At 41.1% G+C, this 22,698-nt stretch overlaps 1 protein-coding gene across 6 annotated transcripts in view; it reads right to left on the bottom strand.

Moving 5' to 3' along the window:
- Window positions 1-22,698, bottom strand: part of RhoGAP68F (Rho GTPase activating protein at 68F) — a 379,237-nt gene that overhangs the window by 4,598 nt on the left and 351,941 nt on the right. For all 6 annotated transcript variants that reach the window (XM_068349546.1, XM_068349547.1, XM_068349550.1 and 3 more), the window contains 3 exons: window positions 18,791-18,966; window positions 13,946-14,152; window positions 12,606-12,712 (listed from right to left, as the gene is read on the bottom strand). In XM_068349546.1, the coding sequence (XP_068205647.1) occupies window positions 12,606-12,712; window positions 13,946-14,152; window positions 18,791-18,966 (490 nt within the window). The remainder of the gene's footprint in view (window positions 1-12,605; window positions 12,713-13,945; window positions 14,153-18,790; window positions 18,967-22,698) is intronic.

The raw sequence follows: 22,698 nt of genomic DNA, 5'->3' as shown, positions 1-22,698 counted from the left end.
AAAGAAATTAGTCAGGGATGGTTGATTGAAACACACAACGAAGATGATCTCCTACTGGAGTAGTTGAAGAGAACAATCCAAACTCTAAAATTAGGCCAGCAAGCAGATTTCAGGATAAATGCAACCCTATGCTTTTGTTAGGTACCAGAAAAAAAAACATAAAAAAGTCTTAATAATGGCACTCCAAGACATCCTATTTCTTTGTATAATTAGAAAAAAATATATATTTCTGCATAGAGAGAAAAGACAGAATTTATAGTAGTATAACATCAAACACAAAAAAATATTCATACTTAAATAATAGATACCCTGATAGAAAATGCAAAAAGCTGTTAATATACAGGGCCTTTAAAATACATTTACATACCCAAATCACTTTCATCTTGCTCTTCCCTTTATGGAACAGAGTATGGTGTGCTGTATTTGGTCTCATAAAACTAAATTTTTTTTTTTTGTCTTTCAAGGTTGTGGTGGCCGATGTGGTAACGTCCCTGAGTGGTTAACCCAGACTGGGTTTCGAGTCCCTATCAAACTCAATAGTTTCTTTGGTCGCTGCAACCTCACCATCCTAGTGAGCTAAGGATGAGTGGATTGGGGGAGCCTACAGGTCTATCTGCCGAGTCATCAGCAGCCATTGCATGTCCCTCCTTGATCATAGCTTGGATGGAGAGGGGGCTAGGGTGCTGATCATATGTATAAATGGTCAGTCTCTAGGGCATTGTCCTGCTTGATAGGGTAATGTCACTGTCCCTTGCCTCTGCCATTCACAAGCGGCCTTTAAACCTCTTTAAACCTCTAAGTGTCTATCATGTTAAGGTACATTCACACTTATACAATTGTGAATGCACTTTAACTAAAAAGACTGTACCCATTATATTACATCACTCCTCTTGATCTAATCTAAACCTTATTCATCTTTCTTTTTATCATTTGGTTGGAGTGGTAAACTGTACAAATCCCTTAGGGAAAATTTTTTAAATTTTTAGGATTAGAGTTCACTTGCTTGAGGGTACACTCGGGCACGTGGTTCTATCTTATTCCTCTTCCTCTTTTTTTTTTTTCTAAGTTTTTATTGTCTTTATACAAAAGATACAAATTTAATGATGTTACTGTTCTTAAAATATCTTATTTTGATTGTTTATTACTTCTCTTGTAGCTTATTTCCTTGTTTCCTTTCCTTACAGGGCTATTTTTTCCTTGTTGGGGTCCTTGGGCATATAGTATCTTGATTTTTCAACTAGGGTTATAGCTTAGCTTGTAATAACAATAAAAATAGATTTATTGAAAGCAATTGCTGTCTCAGTGACATGAATTTTGTAATTAACTTTTTCTATTGTTCTTATCTTTTTCTCGTCATTGCTATAATCTGCCAGTAACTGGAAAAGGGACATATTTTCATGAGGAAGGTGATGGAGACCATATCATTCACAATTCTTCTTTAGTATATCACTACATAATACAAAAGTACAGATAATAAGTACAAAGTGTGTCTTTGCCATGAAACACTATCAGAGTTTCATTGTGCACAAAATAATGTTAATTTATGTGCAAAAATATTCAAAATCCATAGATTTAAGCATAACAAATCCTTCAATTCAACCGGTTTCGAGCAAGGAGAAGGTTTTTCTGCTTATTATCAAGAGTAAAGTGTAATGCAGGATGTGTTTGTAAGGGTTTATATACAGAATCCTGCTTTGACATTCCATCCTTATTGGTCAAAGACCGCCTGAGGGTGGAGACGGTTATTCCTTGGTGGTAGTTGCCTCTGGCTAGCCAGCGTGCTTGGTGGGATTAAGGCGTCAGGTTCTCGCTGGAGATAATCCATATTTCAGCCTCCGGCACTCTCAGTCCTGTTATGGTCATGATTGCCTGAACTATTGTTGGTGATGAACCTTACACTGTACACGCTGGCAATAAGGTCCCCTCTTGAGTGGTGTTGAGGCATGTCTTTCCTGTTGTATGAAGAGCACTTCCACTATCCTTAGGCACCTGCTGTCAGGGGCACGGCCAATGATGGTAACATTCTTTACTATATGATCCCTTGTGATGTTGTAGTTATGTGTTTGGAGGCAATGCATTTTTATTGCACCCTGTTGCACATGGCAAGACAATCTTTTAGATAGACGCATCATCATCATCCCGATGTAGGTGCCAGGACATCTCTGGACGGGGCATTTATATTGGTATATTACGTTGGTCTTTAAATCATCTTACATGGCAGGGGCAGGGTTGTTTCTCATTATTAAGTCTTGCGTTTTTGTCGATTGGTAATAAATCATGAGGCTAATTTGAGTATGTTCTGCTCTGGCAAAAATGTTTTTTTCTTATATTTCCCATGGTCTTTAAGTCTTCTTGGTAGTTTGAGCTCATAAGGCCTTAATAATAAAGATTTATTTTTCCTGGGGCATTGGCATTATCAGGGTGAGTTCTTGTACCATTTTTCCATCTCTTTCTTAATCTGCCGGTTAATGTTCTTATTTGTGAAGCCATTATTCACTACAATTTTAGTAGTTCTGTTGAGTTCTTCCTGAGTGCCTTTCCACAAAGAACAGTGAGAAATGGCTCTCCGAACAAAAGCCTTAATGGTAGCAGTTTTGTACCGATTAGGCCACTCGCTGTCCCCATTCAGACACAGACCAAGAGTCGTTGGTTTCACATACACTGAGGTATTGAAGTATTGGTTGTCTCTACAAGGACATCAAGAAACAGGAGAAGTCCTTGGAGGCTGTGCTAAAAAATGCATGAAGGTTATTCTATGCACTCCACATTGGCCGTTTTTACGAAAGTATCATGAATGCAGTGCACATAGAGATCAGGCTTGCTGATTTTTTTAAAAACTCTCTCCTTGACTATGGCTATATAAAAATTAGCAAAGAGAACGCCTAGAGAAGACGAAAAAACTATGAGAAATATTATAAAAAACAATGTTTTTGCCACAGCAGTGGATACCAAAATTAACATCATGATTTATCACCAGTCGACAAAAGTTTACAACATTTCTATTCCTAGTTGACCTTGTGTTAAGTATAGGAATGTCTTTAGGTGCTTATTCAACCTCGTGTTTTCTTTCAGTAATATTAGTTGTACTGTATTAGTTGATTTAATTATCAACAGATTTTTTCCTTAACTTTGTCAGCAAATGTCGGTTTCTCCGGTTTTGGGTCTATCAATGTTTGAAGTGTTGCTTTAATTGATTCCATATTCATGGCAAGAATGTCAACTTTCTCAGTGAGGTCAGTAGTCTGGGTGGAATTTGATGCGTCTGGGCTAAGGCCCGCAAGTTTGTTTTCCGAGCCATCTATTTTCGCATCTTGTTCATTCAGGGCCAAATCTCTCACGTTCACATCTTCCTTTAATTTTGATATTACTAAATTGGCTTGTCTGGTTTTACATACGCAGTGTGGGCATAACCAATCTAAGTTGTTCCGTTCATTTTCAGTGATGATTATCACTATATGCACACATTTCTTATGGTAAAGTCTATTACATTCACATCCTATCCATTTTTTCCGTTCTCCCTCTGTGTTTTTACATATGAGGCAGAAATAGTTCCTTATCACTTAGGTTTCTCCATAAGATTAACTAATATCTTTTCAATGATATTCTAAGCGAGAAACAGAAAGCTAAAACACGACTCAGGGCGAGTGTTTAACGGAGCTCCCCGCAACACGTCCACACTCTAGCAAGTCACCTTACCAACTTCTCTAGTACTCCTCTCTTTCTCAAATACTAATAGACTAAACTTCTTGGTATTCTGTCTTATGCATTTTCAAGTTCCACAAAACACTTGTAAACTTTGCTGTTTCCTTCTAGATACTTCTCTTGGACTTGTCTTACTATTAAGAAAACATCCACTGTGCTTTTTCCTTTCATAAACCCAAACTGCTATTCATGTATATCTATCAACTTTCTTAACCTTCCTTCTATCTTTTCTAGTATCTTGAATACAGGCTGCGAAAGTTTTATTCCTCTGTAGTCCCCACAGTTTAACATGCCTCCATTTTATTTATATAATTTAATCCTCTAACTACCTTCCCTATCCCTTGGCCTTTCCTCTACATTTTAGATCTCTTCCAATAGTGTAAGCTCCCATTCTTTGCCTAGATTTCCCAATGTCTTAATTATTTCTACTGTTACCTTTGATTTTCCTGCAGGTTTTCAATACAGATGAGACTTGCATTTTCTGGAAACACATGCTGTCACAGACTCTCATTATGAAAGAAGAGACTAGTGCCCCAGGATTTAAGGTATACAAAGATCGCCAAACGATTATACTGAATGGATATGCTGTTGGTTTTAAGATTAAGCTAGTGCTTATTTCTTAGTCCAAAAACACAGGTAATCAAAAACAAGGTAAGAACCTACTGCCAGTATATTGGATGCACAACTAGCAGGCATGGATAATGAAACCAATAACATTCGATTGGTTTCACCATTGCTTTATTCTTGAGCTCATGGCTTACCTCAATCGACTTGTTGTATGAGATGTACAGATCAAATTCTTACAGCCGAACACCACATCCCTGATCCAGCCCATGGATCAAGGCGCTTTTCATTTATTCTAGGCACTTTATATGCAAAACTCCTTGCAAGTCCTTGCCAGTGCTATGGACTCTGATGATAATTTCTCACTGAAGGAGTACTGGTGTGGGTACACCACTGCAACGTGTCTCCAAAATATTCAGGTCTTGAAGGAGATGAAGAATGAAACACTGGATTTCAACTGGAAAAAATTGTGGCCAGAAGAAGTCAACTGCTATAAAGGATTCTCTCTTAATAAAGTCCACCATTACGCAGTAGATAAGGCATCGAAACTGGCAAAATTGCTTGGAGGAGATGGCTTCACCGATATGACTACCAAGGATGTTAATATCCCGATCAAGGTACACTAAGATCTGTTAACGGATGAAAATCTGACAGAGTTGACGAAGTCAGGAAGTGAGCATGAAGAACAGGAGGATCCAGAGAAAGAAGACAAGATTATCCTTTCGTTAGAATGCTTCAGAGAATGACAGAGGATGGCATTTCTGAACTGCAACGCATGAATCATATGGGGTCAGTCCCATATGATTTGTGCACAGCATTTCAGAAATACAATCAATGAAGCCATGAAAATTTATAAAAACTTCCATACTCAGAAGAAAAAGCAGTACCTTAAAAATGCCATTACTATGTTCCTCGCAAGCAAAACAAAGAGAAAAAATTGGTAGCCCTTCAATGGAAATAGAGGTTATGCTCAACAATGAAGAAGATATTGCACCATCTGACAAAGTGATGTCCTCAGAAGGGCTGTAGTGTTCTTTTTTGCTGTGAATTACATTCACCTCATAATCATCCTCATCTACTGTACACTGCTTAGTACAGCACAACTAATCATTATCATCAACCAAGTTTTTATATATTCTCTGGTTAGTGTTTCTAATTTAATTTTTCTTTAATAAGTAAGGAAGTGTCTTCAGTAGGTTTGAGTTCAAAAAGTGTTTGAGTATTTAGAAAGGATTTATAAGAGTGTAAGGAGTTTATAAAAGCATAAATATATAAAAAATAATTAAAGAAATATATATGAACTATTAAAAATGGGAAAAAATGTTATTTTTATTAATAAAATAAATTTTTGAATATACTTACCCGATAATCATGTAGCTGTCAACTCCGTTGCCCGACAGAATTCTATGGAGGGATACGCCAGCTATCACAATACTAGAAGGGGGTGTATTTACCAGCGCCACCTGTGGCCAGGTACTCAAGTACTTCTTGTTGACACCTCCTCAATTATTCCTCTGTCCACTGGTTCTCTATGGGGAGGAAGGGAGGGTCAATTAAATCATGATTATCGGGTAAGTATATTCAAAAATTTATTTTATTAATAAAAATAACATTTTTCAATATTAAACTTACCCGATAATCATGTAGCTGATTCACACCCAGGGGGGTGGGTGAAAAACCAGTGTACAAGACTAAAGGATAGCTAAGTATCCCGTATTTCATATAATCAGTTATCCACAATAACAATGAAATAATAAGTACCTGGTAAGGAAGTCGACTTGAACCGTTACTCTGCCTTTAATAAGATCGTCTTCCTTACTGAGCGCAGCGTTCCTCTTGGGAGGCTGAATCAACTCAAAGGTGCTAAAGTATACAGGGCTGCAACCCATACTAAAGGACCTCATCACAACCTTTAACCTTGGCGCTTCTCAAGAAAGAATTGACCACCCGCCAAATCAACAAGGATGTGGAAGGCTTCTTAGCCGACCGTACAACCCATAAAAAGTATTCAAGAGAAAGGTTAAAAAGTTATGGGATTATGGGAATGTAGTGGCTGAGCCCTCGCCTACTACTGCATTCGTTGCTACGAATGGACCCAGGGTGTAGCAGTACTCGTAAAGAGACTGGACATCTTTGAGATAGCATGATGCGAACACTGACTTGCTTCTCCAATAGGTTGTATCCATAACACTCTGCAGAGAACGGTTCTGTTTGAAGGCCACTGAAGTAGCCACAGCTCTCACTTCATGTGTCCTTACCTTCAGCAAAGCAAGGTCTTCTTCCTTCAGATGAGAATTTGCTTCTCTAATCAGAAGCCTGATGTAGTAAGAAACTGAGTTCTTAGACATTGGTAGAGAAGGCTTCTTGATAGCACACCATAAGGCTTCTGATTGTCCTCGTAATGGTTTTGACCTTCTTAGATAGTACTTAAGAGCTCTAACTGGGCAAAGTACTCTCTCCAGTTCGTTCCCCACCATGTTGGACAGGCTTGGGATCTCGAACGACTTAGGCCAAGGACGGGAAGGAAGCTCGTTTTTAGCCAAAAAACCGAGCTGCAAGGAACATGTAGCCGTTTCAGATGTGAAACCTATGTTCCTGCTGAAGGCGTGGATCTCACTTACTCTTTTACCTGTTGCTAAGCACACGAGGAAAAGAGTTTTTAATGTGAGGTCCTTAAAAGAGGCTGATTGGAGCGGTTCAAATCCTGATGACATTAGGAACCTTAGGACCACGTCTAGATTCCAGCCTGGAGTGGACAACCGACGTTCCTTTGAGGTCTCAAAAGACCTAAGGAGGTCCTGTAGATCTTTGTTGGAGGAAAGATCCAAGCCTCTGTGGCGGATAACCGCTGCCAACATACTTCTGTAACCCTTGATCGTAGGAGCTGATAGGGATCTTACGTTCCTTAGATGTAACAGGAAGTCAGCAATCTGGGTTACAGTGGTACTGGTTGAGGAAACTGCATTGGCCTTGCACCAGCTTCGGAAGACTTCCCATTAAGACTGATAGACTCTGAGAGTGGATGTCGTCCTTGCTCTGGCAATCGCTCTGGCTGCCTCCTTCGAAAAGCCTCTAGCTCTTGAGAGTCTTTCGATAGTCTGAAGGCAGTCAGACGAAGAGCGTGGAGGTTTGGGTGTACCTTCTTTACGTGAGGTTGACGCAGAAGGTCCACTCTAGGAGGAAGAGTCCTGGGAACGTCGACCAGCTATTGCAGTACCTCGGTGAACCATTCTCTCGCGGGCCAGAGGGGAGCAACCAACGTCAGCCGTGTCCCTTTGTGAGAGGCGAACTTCTGAAGTACCCTGTTGACAATCTTGAACGGCGGGAATGCATACAGGTCGAGATGGGACCAATCCAGCAGAAAGGCATCCACGCGAACTGCTGCTGGGTCTGGAATCGGAGAACAAAACAAGAGGAGCCTCTTGGTCATTGAGGTAGCGAAAAGATCTATGATTGGCTGACCCCACAGGGCCCAAAGTCTGCTGCAAACATTCTTGTGAAGGGTCCACTCTGTGGGGAAGACCTGACCCTTCCGGCTGAGGCGATCTGCCATGACATTCATATCGCCCTGAATGAGCCTCGTTACCAGCGTGAGCTTTCGATCTTTTGACCAAATGAGGAGGTCCCTTGCGATCTCGAACAACTTCCTCGAATGAGTCCCTCCCTGCTTGGAGATGTAAGCCAAGGCTGTGGTGTAGTCGGAGTTCACCTCCACCACCTTGTTAAGCTGGAGGGACTTGAAGTTTATCAAGGCCAGATGAACTGCCAACAACTCCTTGCAATAGATGTGAAGTGTCCTTTGCTCCTGATTCCATGTTCCCGAGCATTCCTGTCCGTCCAGTGTCGCACCCCAGCCCGTGTCCGATGCGTCCGAGAAGAGACGGTGGTCGGGGGTCTGAACAGCCAATGGTAGACCTTCCTTGAGAAGAATGCTGTTCTTCCACCACGTTAGAGTAGACCTCATCTCTTCGGAAACAGGAACTGAACCCGACTCTAGCGTCATGTCCTTTATCCAGTGAGCAGCTAGATGATACTGAAGGGGGCGGAGGTGGAGTCTCCCTAACTCGATGAACAGGGCCAGCGATGAAAGTGTCCCTGTTAGACTCATCCACTGCCTGACTAAGCATCGGTTCCTTCTCAGCATGCTCTGGATGCATTCTAGGGCTTGGAAGATCCTTGGGGCCGACGGACAAGTCCGAAAAGCTCGACTCTGAAGATCCATACCCAAGGAGACAATGGTCTGGGATGGAACGAGCTGAGACTCCTCAAAATTGACCAGGAGGCCCAGTTCCTTGGTCAGATCCATAGTCCATTTGAAAATCTCCAGACAGCGACGACTTGTGGGAGCTCTTAAAAGCCAGTCGTCTGACGGAGCCGGACACAAGATCATGATACTGCTGCACAGTCTATAAACTGTCAATCATGGGCAAGCGAGGAAGTACAGTGACAACCCGAATCTGTCTAGACTGTCTGGGTCGTACAGACAACTCCTTAACGGGTTGCTGAGGTTGCCGCACTGCGTCACAACAAGTCCCTTCTGTTGGTTGTTGAACGTCTTCCCCGTGACACATTGACTCCGTAAACAAAAAATTCTCTAACAAGGACTAAGCTTGGACTGCATGTCATGCAACACAGCTCAAGGTCTATGGGAGCAGGTGTGGTAACAGACGGGATTAGCGGCTGAAGTGGAACCATTACCTTCCCTGTAAGCATGTTATGCTTAAATAAAAGTCCATAAGAGGTTATGCAGCTAAAGGCTCCCTCCAAATGACAGAGTCCTCAAGGGAATATCAGAAGGAGGGAGAAAAGAACTTTCTCATCTACAGGGACCTTATCCTAGAAAAGCTAAGTTCTCTGAGTGAGGGTTCACTGGTGCAAAAGCAGCAGACTAGAAGGCAACGTTATGAAACTGCTTGACAGTCTAGTGAGTTGGCAACAACCCAAGATGTGTTGAGAAGCATGCGGTAAGGTATGCAGAGCATGATGTATGCAGAGTATGCTGTATGCAGAGCATGCTGTATGTAGAGCATGTTGTATGCAGAGCATGCTGAATGCAGAGCATGCTGTATGCAGAGCATGTTGTATGCAGAGCATGCTGAATGCAGAGCATGCTGTATGCTGAGCATGTAGTAAGCAGAGCCTGCTGTAAGCAGAGCCTGCTGTAAGGAAAGCAGAGCGTGTGCATGGCGTTTAACATTTCTCAGAAATTCCATGACCAGTGCTAGAGTGCTTTATGCATGCTTGCATGGGGTTTAAACCATGGTATGAAAAAGGTAAGGTATGCTGAACAGCAGAGTCAGAACGAGCTGGAACAACAATAGTTGTGGTTTCCTCTTCAAAACTCCGATGAGGGAACACCTGAGGCTCAGTCTGCAAAGGCTGAATAAAAGACAAGCAGAAGGAAGGCGCATGGGTGGAGGAGGCTGACTCCTAGCATGAGTGGTTGAACCCAAGGGTTGCGCTTGCTGAGCGGTTGGCGGAAGCGGAGTAGCAAGTTCCAGTTCCTGTGGTGTGAGCGGAGCGCGATGAGGAAGAGGCTGCGCAGAACAAGGTAAATGTCTCGCAAGCTGAGGCTCCTGAGGCGCAAGGCTAAGGTGTTGTGGTGCTTGCCTTGTGGAGGGTTGAGCTCGCTGCAGCGAGAGCTGAGGAGACTGACTCATGGACGGGAGAGGTTGTTGTACCTCAACCGAGTGTTGCATCACTGGTGGAGCAGCAAGTGGAGACGGAGGAAGAGAGGTATAATCCTCCTGATCCCAAAGTAAAGGTTGCCTTAAGGAAGGCGGAGGCTGAACACCACAGGGAACAGCAAACTCAGCACGTGGTTCAACATCGTACGCCTGGCAGGTGGAACTGCTGGCAGGTGGTACTGCGATCAGGCGGAGCGAGTGTAGGTGGAGGGAGTGTAGGCGGAGGTGGAGGAGCAACACTCTCAGCCCGACACTCACGCATCAAGTCCGAAAGCTGTGCTTGCATGGACTGTAGTAGAGTCCACAACATCGTACGCCTGGCAGATGGTACTGTGATCAGGCGGAGCGAGTGTAGGTGGAGGGAGTGTAGGCGGAGGTGGAGGAGCAACACTCTCAGCCCGACACTCACGCATCAAGTCCGAAAGCTGTGCTTGCATGGACTGTAGTAGAGTCCACAACATCGTACGCCTGGCAGATGGTACTGTGATCAGGCGGAGCGAGTGTAGGTGGAGGGAGTGTAGGCGGAGGCGGAGGAGCAACACTCTCAGCCCGACACTCACGCATCAAGTCCGAAAGCTGTGCTTGCATGGACTGTAGTAGAGTTCACAACATCGTACGCCTGGCAGGTGGTACTGTGATCAGGCGGAGCGATCATAGGCGGGGGGGGGGAGTGTAGGCGGAGGAGGAGGCGGAATACTCTCAGCCCGACACTCACGCATCAAGACCGAAAGTTGTGACTGTATGGACTGCAGTAGAGTTAACTTGGGGTCGGCAGACACTAAGTTCTGCTGAGGTAAAGCCTTAACAGCAGAGATCTGTTGTGGCAGAACCTTACTCCTCTTAGGCGGAGTGTAATCAACTGATGACTGAGGAGAGTCAGAGCTAACCCAATGACTGCATTCGGGTTGTGAACTTTAACTTCGTACGTCTGGCATAGGTCTGGACTTAACGTTTAAGAGGTCTTGAGACCTGAGACCAGCGTTACTCTGCCTTTATTTTCTCCCCTAATCTCTTCTGCAGACGAGCAAAATAAGGGCTCAATCGTCTGCGGGTGGGAGTGACGGTCTCGGTAAGACACGCCCACAACCACCGAGAATACTTCTGTGCGCCGATCAAGGCCTGCTGAACCCTTATGCCCTTCGACATTGCTTCTCCCCTGGGCTTGGGAGCTTGCAAGAGGTCCCGGACTGGGAGGACGACTGGCGCGCACAAAAGTACCCTCACACACTAATCACCTATCACTTTGATTTCTGTTTGCACTTATTTCACTGAACTCGAAACTTTAAGTGGTTTGTACCTGAAATACGCAATTCTATCCTTTCTCAAAGTTAGTAATTGCGAAAACAGAATTACAATGTAACAGAAAAATCTAATGAAAGATAATTCAGTGGATGGAAAGAGACTAAACACTAGATCACTCTAGAAACGTTTAGTTTCTTCCCCTAAAGAGACTAGGGAGAAGAGCAAAAAACGATAACGACGTTACTCGTACGCCTGGCAGGCTTGAATGAAACGTTTATCCTCTCTCTCCCTCCGTCTCTATCTCTCTCTCTCTCTCTCTCTCTCTTGACTTAGAACCTGAGAGAAGAGCCCAATCATATATATCGTTAAAACATATTATTGTTAAAGGAAAAAACTGAAAAGTTCCTTTATTAGGATCAAAACCATTAAGTTAAGAAAGAATGAACAAAACGCTAGACACGGTTACTCTTACTGCAACGTGAAACCGTGAACATTCTTTCTCTATCGTAACGATAGAGTGCAAGTTGAACGTTCTGAACGTCAACAACTGCAGAGACAAAACAAAACGTTAGTTCAACTTTGAAAACAGTACGAGACTGTCAAAGAAAATCTTTCAAACTCTGTGGCGGAAATAGCATAATATGTTAACAGGTAAAACCGAAATGACGGGCTCAAAGTTATTAACTTCGGTAAAAGACCGCCTACTATTAGGAAGGTCGAATATAAACAAATATAAAAATTAATTTTAATGAGTTTATAATAAAAGGAAGTTAATCGAAGAGGCCTATAAGAGGCAGAGAGATATAAAATAAATCTATAACTTTTGTTAAGCAAAATTAAGAAAGAGAGTCTATACTCTCTTAGACACCAACACTTCCGTCTAAGGGAAGGGTCGGCCATTGAAAGGTGAACGAGAGTTCATACTCTCTCGTCACCATAATTAATCAAATTAATTCCAAAAGCTAACTAAGCTAATATAGAAGTTTCCAGTAAAGCGACAGCCGAAATCAAAGAGAAATACTTCACCAAAGTCGTGAAAATACTCCAAGAACATAAGCGTATCCCAGAACGTCTTGCCGGAAGCACGACAGAGGAATAATTGAGGAGGTGTCAACAAGAAGTACTTGAGTACCTGGCCACAGGTGGCGCTGGTAAATACACCCCCTTCTAGTATTGTGATAGCTGGCGTATCCCTCCATAGAATTCTGTCGGGCAACGGAGTTGACAGCTACATGATTATCGGGTAAGTTTAATATTGAAAAACATATTGTACAATATTATTTCTACTTCACAGTTTTCTAACATATGGATTTGGAATACAGCACCTGTAATAGTCAAGGGATTACTGTATAAAGTAAGATATTGAAAGATTTTCCCAAACTATCTTTTACTGCCAGTAGTAAATCTTACCTTTGACAAGAAGTTAACAAGGAACTTCATAACGAGGTAGTTATCTTCTGGCAACTTTTCTAATAATATAGTCTTGATGGTGGTTAAGCGTTCACTTTTATTCAAGCCTGAAAAGTCAAGTTCTAGTTAGTGTAATCCAGTACTATTATCCCATGTTTGCTTATTGAAGTAGAGTAGACTACCTACACTTATTAGAATGAATAAAAAATGAAACCATCAAGTTAGATTCCAACTCACAGGACTCTCCGAAAAAAATTTGCTCTTATGTGAGTTGGGAAAATTAAACCAAGGTAAAGTTAAAGAAGCTGGATAGGTAAGTGGGTGGAACAGGGAAACAGATGAAAAGGTCATGGGATACTGAGTGATCCTATATTTAAATTTTGCATTCTACATTCAGCATAAAAAATGTACATATAACTTTCCTTTATATGCATAATTCATTTCTTTACCCTCATTATTCTTTTAAACAAAAGGTAATATAAGTCTACCTAAGTGTGGCTAGAAACAAGAAGAAAGAAAAGTTATGCTTAAGTAATTACTTACCTGCCACATAATGTATATACCATGGCACACAAAATCAAATAAAAGAATTCTAAATTGATGAGAAAAGTTAAAGATGTTGGCCCAAAGTTTACCCTTAAAATGAATTGAGGGGAAGGTGATAATGGTTGGATTCCAAAACCCTGATCAAATCCCATGGAAAATCTAAAATTTGGATTGTAAAAGTAAATTTCATAATCAAAACATTCAAAATTGAGATACAAATAAATTGATATAACAATTGTTATCTTTTAATGCACAGGTTAAAGGGATGGGTAATCCAATGTATTCATCTGACTCATTTTCAAACAAAACAAGAAAATTAAAGAAGATGGGAAGTACAAGTAAGAGGTGCTTAATACTAAATGAGGGGATAGATGTGATGCTTAAGGGAATTAAAGAATAGAAATAGTCAAAATCTGTTCACTGGGGGAAGATATTCCTACTGAGATGTTGTAACATTAAAATACATCCAAGACATTTGAGAACTAACCAAATCCTACAAAAAAAGAAAAATAAAGAGAGAAAAAAAAGTTCTAGTAAATATCCGTTTTGAAAAAAAAAACAAAAAACAAAAAAACACCTATATTATTCTCTCCACCTTGGATTCAAAGTCTTGTATGCTCTAAGTGGAGGCCTAACAATGTTTTGAAAACTTGGAAAGCAAATCTGACATAATGCACAGTAATGCAATAAAAATTCAACTAATATCCTTCATTGACTGTAACATTTTAATACTTTATTATTGACAAAAGTTATCTTAAATATGTCCTATCGAAACTCATAACTTGAGAACTTACTCTGAAATTGGATAATTTCATCATACAGATCAAAGGTCATAAGAGGTTCTTCAAGTTCCCGCAAAAAAGTTTTGATTATGACAGCTGCAGTGTGAACATCCGTGTCAATATCAAACTGGACATCTTCTCCCTTGTTGAAACGTTCTTGTACACTCTTCACAACAGCAGCTGCACTTGACCTTCTGAAGAGACCCTCTGTTTCCAGTGCTAGAAATATAGCCTTAGTCAATGTAAGCATAACAAAAGATATTTTGATACAAAAGTAATAAACAGTTAAACACAAGGTATACTCATTCCTAATTGCGACTGGATGAAGTCAGTGGGAAACAGAGAACTTGGAGCCTTTCTTTTGTCATAACTTTCTTAGTCCTAAATTAATAATAATACAATATACCAAAATAATTTAAACAAAATTCTGCATATCAATGTTATGACCATATCTGAAATCAAAGTGTATATCTTTCATGTGAGAAAGTTTCAACTAGGTACTGTTAAGTAGTCAGGATTTCATACAATCAATTTTAAGGCTTGTCTCAATACTAATTAAATACATACATACATATACCAAGGCATTTCCCCCAATTTTGGGGGGTAGCTGACATCAAACAAATGAAACAAAAAAGGGGACCTCTCCTCTCTATGTTCCTCCCAGCCTAATTAAATAATCAATAATTAATAGCACATGAGTTTAAGTTTATAGGACATTTAAAGTTGAATGTTTCAAGACTCTTATTGGTGTTGTTTTCATGCTAGTTCACAATTCCTTTTCCAATATCAATATATTTTAGGTTTTAACCTTATTACTTAATACTTTCATCACTTTGTTTTCCTCATGATTACGACTTGTCTCTCAATAAATTTTTTTTCAAGTTCAGTACAAAATCTATCTTATAATTCTCAAATGAAAGCAACTTTGAAATGAAAAACCTTTTACAGAATATAGTCCTAAATTTTCAGGACTCTTCTTTCTTTTAAACATAAAAAAGAAAAAAAGATTGAAATGGTACATGACGCCGCCTGCTAATAACGTATACAGTACAGTATATGATCCTTTCAATTTGAATATTTAAATTGGCTGATCAGTTCCACCATATCACTTGACATCTATATTTTCATCTAACGATTATATACAAATAATTATTCTCGAACAAAATGTTTATTGACTTTTTTCTATAAAGAAATTCGAAATCAATTATTTCACAAAGCAAATTGTGTGTCATGATTTTGTATGTAAGAAGCAAGAAAATGTTAATGGACTTCTTATCCATAAAAATAATGAAATTTTAACACACAAAAATTCTGGAGATGAGCACAAAAGAAAGAAGACAGTAATATATATATATATATATATATATATATATATATATATATATATATATATATATATATATATATATATATACAGTATATAAAAAAGTGCTAGTGACGATGAAAATTAAAATTCTTTTAAGACTTTAAACTGGTAACAAAACTCATGCAAATAAGTTTCCAATTTGCATTAGTTTTTCTTACTGTTTTAAAGATCAATCCAAATTATTCAGATATATTGGACTTATACATGTCCTAAAGTAACACCTGTAGTACTACATAAGACATTGGGATTGCAAATCTCCATCCCTTTATCAATAAACTACATGAGAGAAACTATTGTGCATATATCCTTTAGTAAAAAGTAGATTATGCACAAAAAATCTGAATAAGTAGAACCAAACCTCAGTTTATTACTTTATAACACAGGAATAATTTAATTGAAGATTAACTTTCACAAGTGTGATGTTTTACTGGAACTTTCAGAGCTCAACAAAGCATTCTCCTTGTAGTTACAAGTGGTAACCTCAATGTTGCTTGAAAATACACTAACCAAAAAAGATACACATCACAATCTTACTTTTCATATCACTTCTTAGCTAATTATATTTAATGTTTCTCTTATGGCAAGTTCTATTACTGTGTACCCCATACCATAAAAACAAAAGCCATCGTCAAATATACTCTAGCTCCTATTAATTTTGATTATAATATAGTCGACCCTTACCATTCCTGGGTTTGCTGTATTATTGCAATATTTATGGGTATTTATTCACAATTACAAAACCACAAATATAGAATAGTTCTTGATATAAAAAGACAAAAAGACATTACAAAATCATACAATGGCTTGAAAATTCACTTACAGTATATAACATCATTATCTTCAACTCACTCTCTCCTGTCATATAACTGAGTATACTGAGCAGAATTTGATCTCACATAACCCTAGGGTTTTAATGTCTTTTCTGTTTAGGTGTATTAACATGACAAATTTGGAAATAATTAGTATTTTTCCTAACGACACAAAGCTGAAAGGATGAGCCTTTAGAATTTAGTGAGGGTTAACCACCCATCATGCTAGTTGGTGGAGTTGGGTGGGGGGGGTCACTTACACACCTGCAACTATGCTTCACTTTGCTTGTTGTTAGGAATTCAGGGGGGCCTGGGTTAGCAGGCAAGTCTGTATAAATAGCTAAAGGTTTGTTTCGTTAGGAAAAATACAAATTATTTCCAAAATTGCTATTTGTTCCATAACTGGAATACAAACCTACGCTATTTATAAGGGTGCTACTCACCCATTAGGGGGTTGACATCCCTGCCAATCTGGCTTTTTGGCTTTACCCGCGGATTCCTCTTTTATGTGTCTGTTAGCACCAAAAGAAGGAAACCCTAACACCTTGCTAACTTTGCTATGCAAAATCTGCCGACTACAGCTACGCAAGCTGTGCGTGTAGAGATACTAGCAATGTGAGTGCCAAGGCAAAACATTTTTTTGAGTTATAGGTGTTGTTTGAAGTCACCAAGACATTCTCAATACCAACTCGCCAGGGCATGGGGACGCAACAGTAATGACACAATACTAGGATACACAAGGGAGCAATGGTTTACCTGCATTGGTTTGAGGTCAGCTGTGCAGAGGACCCTGGATGCCAGTCATTCCTTTCCATTCACTCAGATTAAAACCGGGTAACCAATGCCCTCAACCTTCTGCTAATTGTCTATTAAGGAGCTTGGTGCAGCCACCACAGGACCAATAAAGAACAGGTAGTGGGCGGTAAATGTCATCTTACATTTCCACACGCCCGCTTGTAGAATCTGCACCTCAAAGTGGTTACACTTGAAGGCTAGAGATGCAGTGATGCCCGTGACGTCATGAGCTCTGGGTCGACGTGTTGAAGGAGGAACTAGAGTTAATGCTTGGTCAATGACCTTGTGAATCCATGCTGAAATCATGTTTTTAGTGATCTTCCTCTTAGTCCTCCCTGTGCAGACAAAAAGAGAAGGCACCCGTGGACAAGCTACTGCTATTCTCTTGAGGTAGAGCCTCAAACTCCTTACTGGGCATAGTAACAGATGATCTGGGTCGTTAGGGAGAGGCAGAGCAGCAAGCAGATCAGCAGCAGGCCTCCACGAACGAGACAGGTGGTCACTGGCAGGACAGACATACCTTGGAATTTGCTCTACCCCCGAAGGATTGGGAGGAGAAGCGCATTCCTCAGCGGTGGCTGAAGGAGAAGAGAAAGAGGCAGGAAAGGAGTTCGCTGGCAGAACAGCAGACAAAGCTTCAGAGACAACCATTTCGACCAGGGCCAAAGGGTCCACCTCTAACTCAGGCGAACGGTGCAATCCCACTTCTCGCTGAGGCAATTGCAACAACACCTCCTTGGAAGGCAGAGGGCAATCCCAGGGACAGTCACACCTGAGAAAGAGGAGAAAGAGACAACGTCTCCCTCGCTATGGGAGGCAACACCGTCTCTTGAGGACCGAGGTTGACCAGGAGTTAAGGGGCCTACATTACTACTCGACAGAAACCCCAACCCCGTAGGGAACCGCTCAAGTAGAAGCTTCGAAGGAAACTTTGGGAGCGGAAGAAGCAGCTTTGGGTTTCTTCTGCTTCGAAGAAACCTTCGAAGGAGAGAATCCCTTTTAGACTTCTTTCGCCGTCGCCTACACTTTTCCCGCTGGGAGGGAGACCACTCCCGACACTCAACACACTTCCTATCCAAGTCACACCGTTGCCCAATACAAGCCGGACTCAAATGGTGAGGATCGGTATCCTCAGAAGACATGGAAGTACTGCAGGAGTGGCTCTCGGGTCTAGGGAAGGAAGGGAGAGGAGGAAGAGTGGTTACAACTGTTCTCCATCCGAGCCAAAAGCAAAGTGAAGCACAGTCACAGGTGTGTGAGTGAGACGGGCAGTTACTAACAACCTGCCCTCACTAAATTCTAATGGCTCGTCCTTTCAGCTTCGCTAAAATTAATACCCCTATAAATAGTGTACAGTACGTTTGTATTCCAGTTACGGAAAAAAACTTGTATAATGTGAATGCACCTTAACTGAATACAAAGAAAAAAGCCTCAAGTTATATAAGAGAAAATACAGTACTGTACTGTATGTAAAGCACCGCATATAGTACTTAGTTATAATAAAGGATAGTAAGTTGAGGCTGATAACATTACATGCACACAGTGAATTTTCAAACCATTTTGTAATAATGGTTTTTTGTCATTTCTTTTTGGTGTTACAGTACATCTGTGAATTTTTTCCTTTATTTGGTGTCCTAAATCTATGTACACTATTAGTTTTGTCATCACACAGAAGATGGAGATACTCAAGGAAATACAGTAGGGGGTCTGGGAGTCATTAAGGCTGAAGCAGTTACTATCAACTACTCCCCATTTGCTAGTGTCTCTTTTACCTTAGCACTGCGAAAGTTAAAGCTTGACTGTAATAATGCTTAACAACTTTTAATTCTTAAAAAAATACATAAAACACTAAAAATAAACATCTTTACTGACAGAAAGTAAACTTACCATCTGGATGGTCAAGAAAGGTAATGCATGTTTTTAGTACAGGAGGGATGGGGTCATTATTGTTGGCATCCTTGATATACTGCAAAGAAACACCAAACTGCTGCGTTGGCAGCTTAGGTCGAGCACCAGGGGACTTTGGCAGGCTTTTGAGTTTGGCAATGAGTTGCTGGTCATGTCTGTAAGAGGTAAGGTCAATATTCACTCAGTTTTTAGATAGGTGTAAATTATTTTATTCAGTATCCAGACACTTAATAGGAATCATATGTATGTAAAGCCAATAGGCCTTAATGAGAATCTAGGTGTGAGTTCAACATAAGATATATAATACAAATAGTGTACTGATATAGAAAACAGAAACAGTATAAGACTAACAGTTTATTTCTTTCCAAACTTTTCAATTTAGAAAAACAAATTTTCTATCATAAGTTGCATTATATAATTCTGTAGTAGTAATGCTAATTATAAAGACTCATCAAATTTAAGTATTGTACCAAACAACTATTGATACCAATATAAATCTAGGATTCCCATCAAACGAGACTTATCTTTTTAATTATTACCATACAATCTTACAAAAAAAAAAAAAATTAAAGGAATGGTTCATGAAATTTTAGTATCCTAGAATATCTGTGATAAAATGATGGCTGAAGCACACTTTTAATTTACAGACATATTCTTACAGCTCAGTAGTTCCGAAGAACAATTTCCAAAATGTAGTGAGAAATGGAGCTCGTGGACTTAGTGAAAAAAATGAAGCTAAAGTTACAAATATAATTTCGGTCACACTGGTGAGACATGTAAATGAAGAGAGACGAGAATTTGAAAATGTTATTTTTATTAGTAAAATAAATTTTTGAATATACTTACCCGATAATCATGTAGCTGTCAACTCCGTTGCCCGACAGAATTCTATGGAGGGATACGCCAGCTATCACAATACTAGAAGGGGGTGTATTTACCAGCGCCACCTGTGGCCAGGTACTCAAGTACTTCTTGTTGACACCTCCTCAATTATTCCTCGGTCCACTGGTTCTCTATGGGGAGGAAGGGAGGGTCGATTAAATCATGATTATCGGGTAAGTATATTCAAAAATTTATTTTACTAATAAAAATAACATTTTTCAATATTAAACTTACCCGATAATCATGTAGCTGATTCACACCCAGGGGGGTGGGTGAAAAACCAGTGTACAAGACTAAAGGATAGCTAAGTATCCCGTATTTCATATAATCAGTTATCCACAATAACAATGAAATAATAAGTACCTGGTAAGGAAGTCGACTTGAACCGTTACTCTGCCTTTAATAAGATCGTCTTCCTTACTGAGCGCAGCGTTCCTCTTGGGAGGCTGAATCAACTCAAAGGTGCTAAAGTATACAGGGCTGCAACCCATACTAAAGGACCTCATCACAACCTTTAACCTCGGCGCTTCTCAAGAAAGAATTGACCACCCGCCAAATCAACAAGGATGTGGAAGGCTTCTTAGCCGACCGTACAATCCATAAAAAGTATTCAAGAGAAAGGTTAAAAGGTTATGGGATTATGGGAATGTAGTGGCTGAGCCCTCGCCTACTACTGCATTCGTTGCTACGAATGGTCCCAGGGTGTAGCAGTACTCGTAAAGAGACTGGACATCTTTGAGATAGAATGATGCGAACACTGACTTGCTTCTCCAATAGGTTGCATCCATAACACTCTGCAGAGAATGGTTCTGTTTGAAGGCCACTGAAGTAGCCACAGCTCCCACTTCATGTGTCCTTACCTTCAGCAAAGCAAGGTCTTCTTCCTTCAGACGAGAATGTGTTTCTCTAATCAGAAGCCTGAATAGTAAGAAACTGAATTCTTAGAACTTGGAAAAGAAGGTTTCTTGATAGCACACTATAAGGCTTCTGATTGTCCTTGTAAAGGTTAAGACCTTTTTAGATAGTACCTAAGAGCTCTAACTGGGCAAAGTACTCTTTTCAGATCATTCCCCACCAAGTTGGACAGGCTTGGGATCTCGAACGACTTAGGCCAAGGACGTGAAGGAAGCTCGTTTAGCAAAAACCGAGCTGCAAGGAACATGTAGCCGTTTCAGATGTGAAAACAATGATCCTGCTGAAGGTGTGGATCTCACTTACTCTTTTAGCTGTTGTCAAGCACACGAGGAAAAGAGTTTTTAATGTGAGGTCCTAAAAAGAGGCTGATTGGAGAGGTTCAAATCTTGATGACATAAGGAACCTTAGGACCACGTCTAGATTCCAGCCTGGAGTGGACAACCGACGTTCCTTTGAGGTCTCAAAAGACCTAGGGAGGTCCTGTAGATCTTTGTTGGTGGAAAGATCCAAGCCTCTGTGGCGGAAAACCGCTGCCAACATACTTCTGTAACCCTTGATCGTAGGAGCTGAAAGGGATCTTACTTTCCTAAGATATAACAGGAAGTCAGCAATCTGGGTTACAGTGGTACTGGTTGAGGAAACTGCATTGGTCTTGTACCAGCTACGGAAGACTTCCCCTTGAGACTGATAGATTCTGAGAGTGGATGTTCTCCTTGCTTTGGCAATCGCTCTGGCTGCCTCCTTCGAAAAGCCCCTAGCTCTTGAGAGTCTTTCGAAAGTCTGAAGGCAGTCAGACGAAGAACGTGGAGGATTGGGTGTACCTTCTTTACGTGAGGTAGACTTAGAAGGTTCACTCCTAGAGGAAGAGTCCTGGGAATGTCGACCAGCCATTGCAGTACCTCTAAGAACCATTCTCTCGCGGACCAGAGCGGAGCCAACCAACGTCAGCCGTGTCCCTTAGTGAGAGGAGAACTTCTGAAGTCCTCTGTTGACAATCTTGAACGGCGGGAATGCATACAGGTCGAGATGGAACCAATCCAGCAGAAAAGCATCCACGTGAACTGCTGCTGGGTCTGGAATCGGAGAACAATACAACAGGAGTCTCTAGGTTATCGAGGTAGTGAACAGATCTATGGTTGGCTGACCCCACAGGGCCCAAAGTCTGTTGCAAACATTCTTGAGAAGGGTCCACTCTGTGGGGATGACCTGACCCTTCCGTATGAGGTGATCTGCCATGACATTCATACCGCCCTGAATGAACCTCGTTACCAGTTAGCTTTCGATCTAAAGACCAGATGAGTAGGTCCCTTGCGATCTAGAACAACTTCCACGAAAGAGTCCCTCCCTGCTTGAAGATGTAAGCCAGGGCTGTGGTGTTGTCAGAGTCCACCTCCACCACTTTGTTAAGCTGGAGGGACTTGAAGTTTATCAAGGCCAGAATAACCGCCAACAACTTCTTGCAAATGATGTGAAGTGTCCTTTGCTCCTGATTCCATGTTCCCGAGCATTCTTGTCCGTCCAAAGTCGCACCCCAGCCCGTGTCTGATGCGTCCGAGAGGAGACGGCGGTCGTGTTTCTGAACAGCCAAAGGTAGCCTTCCTTGAGAAGAAAGCTGTTCTTACACCACGCGAGAGAAGACCTCCTCTCTTCGGAAACAGGAACTGAGACCGTCTCTAGCGTCATGTCCTTTATCCAGTGAGCAGCTAGATGATACTGAAGGGAGGGGAGGTGGAGTCTCCCTAACACGATGAACAGGGCCAGCGATGAAAGTGTCCCTGTTAGACTCATCCACTACCTGACTGAGCATCGGTGCTTCTCAGCATGCTCTGGATGCATTCTAGGGCTTGGAAGATCCTTGGGGCCGACGGAAAAGTCCGAAAAGCTCGACTCTGAAGATCCATACCCAAGGAGACAATGGTCTGGGATGGAACGAGCTGAGACTCCTCAAAATTGACCAGGAGGCCCAGTTCCTTGGTCAGATCCATAGTCCATTTGAAAATCTCCAGACAGCGACGACTTGTGGGAGCTCTTAAAAGCCAGTCGTCTGACGGAGCCGGACACAAGATCATGATACTGCTGCACAGTCTGTG

This window comes from Palaemon carinicauda, chromosome 26, assembly GCF_036898095.1.
Source record: "Palaemon carinicauda isolate YSFRI2023 chromosome 26, ASM3689809v2, whole genome shotgun sequence".
Classification (NCBI taxonomy): Eukaryota; Metazoa; Arthropoda; class Malacostraca; order Decapoda; family Palaemonidae; genus Palaemon; species Palaemon carinicauda.
This window is presented reverse-complemented; position numbering and strand designations above follow the sequence as displayed.